We start from the raw sequence: 7,268 nt of genomic DNA, 5'->3' as shown, positions 1-7,268 counted from the left end.
ACTTTTAACAAAATGACTAATTTGCTCTTTGGTCTAGCATACAATGACTAATTTGTCCATTTTTAAGTAAATGGGGCAAAATACAATCTGGCTCTTAATATAAGGGTTTCCATGATACTTTTACCAATTATCAAATTGGTAGTGGCATGTTGGTAAAATAATCCCAACTTATGTTGCGTGACGTGAATCACATGATTCTATGGTGATTTTAAAAAGAAAAAAACCAAGGGAGAGAGAAATAATTTTCTTTTATTAAAAATTATGAAGCCAAACAACAATTTTTAGGTGATGATGTTCTATAGATTCCCATACGCCTTTTCCTCGTATGGAAATGAGGAAAATGTGAGGAAATGAGTTTTTTACATGAATAATGCAAAAGAATAATTATGAAAATGTTGTAGATTATTTACGTAAATGGTATGTTTTCTATAATAAATTTAAGTGTTGCCAATGTGTCAAGCAACACCAGCCCCCAATGAAACCCATCATCACTCAATCATTCTAGGTGAAAAAAACTATTTTTTAAGTGGTGTTGTCACATTATGTAACAGCCCGATTTTAGCTAAATCAAAATAGTGGTTTCGAAACCACAAATTTAAGATCTTAAAATTATTTTAATATTATTTTTGGTATTTACAGTATGTTATTTGATATGTGTGAAAATTTTGTAATTTAATTTTACCGATTGGTTAGTTAATTTGATAAAAGGACTAAATCGCATAAAATGCAAAAGTGGCTTTCTAGTTGTTAAAGTACTTATTTTCTATGGTTTCTTGATTTTAAAGTCCTTAAAATGAAATTAAGCCATTGAATATATGAGTGGACGGTATTGGGCATGCATTATATGGTTTTCAAATTAAATTATAAAGGTTAATTTAGTAAATGATTAATAAATGGTTAATAAAATAAAACATAAAGTAAAAACACATGCATATTCATCTTGTTTGGCCGAAACTCAAAGAAAAAGAAAACATTGGAAAGTTTTAAGGTTCGACACACTTGGGAGCTTGATTTAGGTATGTTTTGAGCTTGATTTTTTTGATGATTTTTATGTTTTTGAGATCGTTGCTTCGTATTCTAGCTAGCCCATGCCTTAATTTTTAGATTGGTTGATGAATTTGTGAGTTGCCATTGATGATAGCTTGATGTTTTTGTTGTTTGATGATGAAAAATAAATATTTGATGTTAGATTATCATGTTTTACTAAGTGATTTTTGATAAAAATGCTTATTAAGGATTAAATTGTGAAATTTATAAATTGAGGGGTTAAAATGTGAAATAAATGGAATAAATGAGCTGTTAGGGACCTAAGGAATATTTAGCCAAGCATGGGTTAAATAAAATTTTGAGTATTTTGTGTTGTTTTGAAATAGGGACTAAATTATGAACATGTGAAATGTTAGGGGCTAAAGTGCAAAATTCTCATTTGTGTGTTTTTGGATGAAATTGAATGAATATGTCTTTAAATAAGTTAAATTTGAATTGATTTAGATCAATAAAGGAAGAAATCGAATTTGGATCGAGGGAAGTCGAAAGTTGTTGAATAGTCGTTTCGATCCGTTCATTTCTGAACGAGGTAAGTTCATAAGTAAGTAAATGTTCTTAAATTCAATTGTATATACAAATATATATATATATGTTGTCGAATTGAACTGAGCATGGGATGATTTGTTTCGAGCTTGAATTGATTGAATTACGACGTCCGAAAGCCCTGTACAAACCATAGAAATAGTATAGGATACATATATCATGACATTAGGACTTCCGAGGTATGATTTCGTGTAAGACCATATTTGGGACATTGGCATCGATATGAGATTTCGTGTAAGACCATGTCTGGGACATTGGCATCGTATATGATTATAACATGTAAGACCATATATGGGATATGACATTGTATGTGATATATGTGTTTCCGAATATCCTTAACGATTCCGAATGGTTCAAAGGGCAATGTCAAAACGAGTCCGAATGTGAATTTGAGCTAAATGACTCAGGTACGTATGAGGTTAATATCTTCATTGAAAAAAATAAGGTAAGTGAAGTTACTTAATGTGGTAATTAGATTATATGAGAAAAATGACTGTATATATTTGTATGAGATTAGCTAAATTTTGGCCTATTTCGAATTGAATTATATATGTTCTCGTGATGAATTATTTGCTTATGACTTACTAAGCTCTCAAAGCTTACTTTATGCATTTTTTTTCTTTCTGTTTTTTAGTTATATAAAGCTAGCTCGAATTCGGGGATCGTCAAGGAACATCGTCACACTATTGAGCGCTATTTCGGTACTTTAAAAGTTTGTACTCTTGATATATGGCATGTATAGGCTAGTTTCGTTATGGTTCATTTTGATATGTATATATGTAGCCATGCGAAAATGGCTTGATAATGATGCTAATGTTTGTGTATATTCGGTCATGGTATAAGCTCATTTTGGGAAGTATGTTTCATGGTATATATGTATGGTGTATTGGTTATATGTTTTGGTTGAGTAACGATTTAGTTGGTGGATGTGTTTTTACTATAATGCATATGTTCCCATAAGCTAAGTTATGTATAAGTGATTGCTTGCATATTGGTTGTTTAAGTACGGTTTGTGATGGCAAAGTACGAATATATTTTATAATTTATTGGATGGTTATCTAAGTATGGGCATGAATGGTAAATTGCTCATGAATTAGTAAAGTACAAGATCATATTTAATTGTTTGGTAATATTTGATAATGTCTCATGTATGGATGTTATTTAAGCCGTATGGTGTGTCTTGTTTTGACTTAATAATTCAAATGTGCATATATATGTAAAATGCACGTTTGACAATTTGCTAATGAAATAGATTTATAAAATTGAATATCATAATCTATGTGCTAGGTACCACATATGAAATGATACATGCTTGGTTTTAATTTAGGTAGTTGAATACCATGAATGTGATGTTCATATGGTTCGAAAATTATATTTATAAAGCACGTGTTGTATAACTTTGATGCATGTTAGTTGGTTATAAATTTGATTGAATGGAGGATATTGATATGATTAAATTTGAAGCATGGTTCGTATTTGTCATATGATTAATAATGCATGTTTGAATTAATTGGTTATGTGCTTTATATATATGAATTTGACTTATATGACTGAGAGAATGGTTGCTATTTGAATTTGATAACTATTGTAAAGAAGTCATTATAATTTTGTGCATGAATTGTAATAAATGATCGTGATGAACTATGTTTTGTTCGGTAATGCCTCGTAACCTTAATCCGGTGACGGATACGGGTTAGGGGTGTTACACATTGTCAGGCAACACCAAAAAAATATGGGTTTCCTTTAAATTCTAAACAAACACGGTAAGAATGCTAAAAAAATAAATTTTTTATTGTGATGTTACTTAACACATTAGCCGCACCGATTCAAATTCAAAAGAAAATGGAAATGTTGGGGTGCCATAATTGAGTAGTCATATCAGGGGAAGTGTTGCCTGACAATATAGCGGCATCAAATTTGCATTTTGAACTCACTTTCCAGCCCCCCTCCAAAAAAATTATTGTTGCTTATCAGTTTCGAATCAAAACGAGAGAGAAAAAATTGAGTTATTAAAGTTAAACAGGAGAAATCTTAATTAAGTTTGAAACAGTGGCAAAAGTCCCAAACTTGAGTCCCTATTGTTATTAGAAAATTTTAGACTCATATTTCGGGCTGGCCCGATCCAAGTTTGGACAAGTGTAAAGCATGTAATATCATACTTAAACTCGGCTCATGAACACATCTAATTATTAATACAAAGTCGAAGGATCATGAAGTTTGAGTTTTGGACAGCTTTTGAGGCTCTAAATCTCATTAGATATAAGATCCAAAAATTATTTCAATCAAAATTTATTCTAATATAAGATGGATTTCTTTTTTTTAGATTATTGGGTGTGTTTGGTAAACAGAGCTTCAACATTTTTTAACTGATTTGGACACAAATGAATGATTGGGTAGTCAAACCCTCTCATTATAGTATTTGGTGAATCGAGGTTTGTAAGAGCTTATTGAGCTAAAACCTCCAAAACAAAAAACGCTTTGATGGGTAATTTTTTTCAACAACTAATTAGGAATGAGATATATGTGGAATGATATACCTAATCATGCTTGCTAAAAAATTAATCCCTTTTGCCACATGCTCTCAAACCTAATAGGGTGTCAATATATCAGTAGCCCCCATTCTCTCATTTTCACTTTTGCCTCCAAAGTCTAAAGTAAATCTCAAAAAGAAAAAAACCTCCACTGTGAATCTACAAAAATCAACACTGCCGTGATAAATTTTCAATCAAGCCCGTTCATCCTTGAATATTTATGTACTCTTAATTTATGTTCAATTTACTTGTGTAAAATGATTTATTATGTAATTTTATATTAATTAAAATATGCTACTTGATAAATTTACATACTAAAAACATGACATAATTATTACTAAGAATATAGTTTACGATACACTACTAATATTTATCAATTTTCATAAGGTTAATATTTACAAATAAGAAACTTAAAAAATATGTTTATTTAAATAAATAATTAATAAAATCAACTGATCAAACCAACTACTACAATGAGCCATAAATTATGAACTATAATCCAATTGCAAAAGAAATTATTCTAATTATAGTAGTCCAATTGCACTGAGTAATCTTTTAACTCTTACCTCAATTAACTCGATAAACCAATTTATAAAAACGAAGCTTCCGTATATATATATACCAACTTTATATTCCACAACCCCACTTTCTCTCTGACTTCCAAATTATGGTGTGAAACACAAGATTAGTGGTTTTAGTCGCCGTCTCCACTCGGCTTGACGCGTGCGAGATTCTTACCTCCTCGACCTTCGCCCTATAAATCCAGCAGCCCAAATTTGAAAATCCTCGTCAAAAGAAAAGTAACTTAGGCTACACTTTAGATTTTTCTTTCTTTTTGAAAAATTTGGTAAAGGGAAAATGGGAAGTGAAGCTGGGATTGTGAGGAAACCCAGATTTCTTGGCCTCCATGGATTTAGAACAAGTGGAGCGATTCTCAAGACACAGATAGAGACCAAATGGCCTAAATCGGTATTGGAAAAGATCGATATCGTTTACCCAGATGCGCCGTTTCCAGCTCAGGGGAAATCCGATGTCGAAGGGATCTTCGATCCTCCTTATTACGAGTGGTTTCAATTCAATAAGGTAAAAAAAAAAAAATCAAATAACAATCCCACGTTTTTCTTTCCTTATTTTTTTGTTATTTCCGTCAGTTTTTTCCAAATCGATACAAACATTGATTTACTTTTTTTTTTGATCTATTTTATATTGTAGGAATTTACGACTTACACAAATTTTGACGAATGTCTTGCTTATATCGAAGATATTATAATTAAACAAGGACCTTTCGATGGCCTTCTAGGTTTTTCACAGGTTTGTTTTCCTGTTTGTTTGGCGAGAATTTGAAGGAAACTTTTTACGATTTTCAATTTATTTTCTATTCATCCAAACAACAAACTCATTTTAAACTATTGAGTAATCATACAGGGAGCTATCTTATCGGGTGGGTTGCCCGGATTGCAGGCGAAGGTGCGTATAAAATTGCGCTTCTGTTTTCGGTTTCATTTTATTATATTTAAACCCTTTTTTTAGGGCCGTAAATAAGGGTATTTGGCCATTATTTCAGGGTATGGCGCTTACAAAAGTTCCCCAAATAAAGAATTTGATAATAATTGGAGGGGCTAAATTCAAGAACGTAACAGTGGCAGAAAACGCTTATTCTTCTCCCATCCACTGCCCATCTCTTCACTTTTTAGGTATAATTTCCCTTTTTAATTTCTTTCTTATTTCCCAAAAGTTTGGAATCCACATATAATCGTTTCTTTCAATTATATTAAATTGTAATTAAGTAATTCAATAAAGAACAACGGACCCTGATAAGTTTATAAAATAACATATAGTGGGACTAGCGTAGTTTTCATGTGCAGCACGTGATCTGTCTTGTTTTAAACGTTGGATTGAATCTTTGAAAGTTAGGTTTGTTTTTTGTGGCGGCTGTGTTTTTAATTTGATTAATCTTACCGAAATTCTAATCTTTTTTTGTCGGTAATATAATTAATAAAATTTGGTAGACTTGACTTAGAAAGTTGTGCCCAAAAAATACGAGAGTTTGTATAAAAATATAAGTCTGAGAAATGAGATTGAATAAAAAAAAGTCTGTTTAGAAAATAGGTCAAATCTCGGGTAAGGTTTTTCGACTTGAGCCTAGTTCGATCCAACCCGAATTTGCAATAAAAAACTTTTGCTATTTTGCTGCTTTTTTTTTCAGTTTTTGCCACTATTTTACTACTATTTTATTATTATTTTTGCTATTATTTTTGTTGATGACTTTATTTAATTATAAAGCTTTTTTAAAATTTATTTTCAATTTTTAAGAAATATTTATTTTTAATATTTTTAATATATTTGGTGTATTATATTTTTTTTAAAATTATATAAAAAATAAAATTTTAAAAATTAATATGAATCATTTAGGCTATTTTTTTAATCGAGCTAAGTATCAAGCTTAAAATTTTATTAAGACCCAGCCTACAGACATCTCTAACCTGACTTTTTTGATAACTAGTCCGGAAAAATAAGATATTTATTTTGACGTAATAAAATAAACTTATGCAGGAGAGAACGATTTCCTGAAACCATATGGATTGGAGCTGTTGGAATCTTGTGTAGATCCTGTTGTCATTCATCACCCAAAGGGCCACACTATTCCCCGATTTGGTACCTACTTTCATCCCTTTTTTTCTTCAGTCTCCTCACTTGAATCAGAAAAATATGTACAAGTTACCCTCACGAAATAATAACTTGCTCATCTGTCTTTTACATTGCTATATATATGCAAAATTGTTGCTTTAGGGACAGTTGCATTGGTTATTGCTTATACTGATTTGATTGATAGAATCTCATTCCCTTTCTTTTAAATTTTCAGATGAAAGTGGATTAAAGATGATGCTGAGCTTCCTGGAGAGGATTGAAAAGGATATTTTGTCTGAACAAGAAAGGAATGTATGCTATAAAGAGGAAGAGAATGCCGTAGAAGCTTAAAGAAATGGATATATTTATTACTGGGCCAACAAATATATATGTTATCATTATAACAAGAATAATACTTTTAAATTAATTTCAGAATTTTCTTCACTTTTACTTTCACTTTCCAATGTTGTTGGACTTAAAAAGGCTTCTCCCATTAATTAATGGAAAAATAAGAAAATG

The 7,268-nt window shown here is 30.8% G+C and overlaps 1 protein-coding gene across 1 annotated transcript; it reads left to right on the top strand.

Moving 5' to 3' along the window:
• The first annotated feature begins 4,746 nt into the window (after positions 1-4,746).
• LOC107900757 (esterase AGAP003155) lies at positions 4,747-7,199 on the top strand. Its single transcript, XM_016826463.2, has 6 exons — positions 4,747-5,204; positions 5,334-5,432; positions 5,547-5,588; positions 5,686-5,815; positions 6,675-6,776; positions 6,985-7,199. The coding sequence occupies exons 1-6, from the start codon at positions 4,980-4,982 to the stop codon at positions 7,098-7,100; spliced, it is 714 nt and encodes a 237-aa protein (XP_016681952.1). The 5' UTR covers positions 4,747-4,979; the 3' UTR covers positions 7,101-7,199.
• Positions 7,200-7,268: the final 69 nt, after the last annotated feature.

This window comes from Gossypium hirsutum, chromosome D05, assembly GCF_007990345.1.
Source record: "Gossypium hirsutum isolate 1008001.06 chromosome D05, Gossypium_hirsutum_v2.1, whole genome shotgun sequence".
In the NCBI taxonomy this organism is placed as follows: domain Eukaryota; kingdom Viridiplantae; phylum Streptophyta; class Magnoliopsida; order Malvales; family Malvaceae; genus Gossypium; species Gossypium hirsutum.
This window is presented reverse-complemented; position numbering and strand designations above follow the sequence as displayed.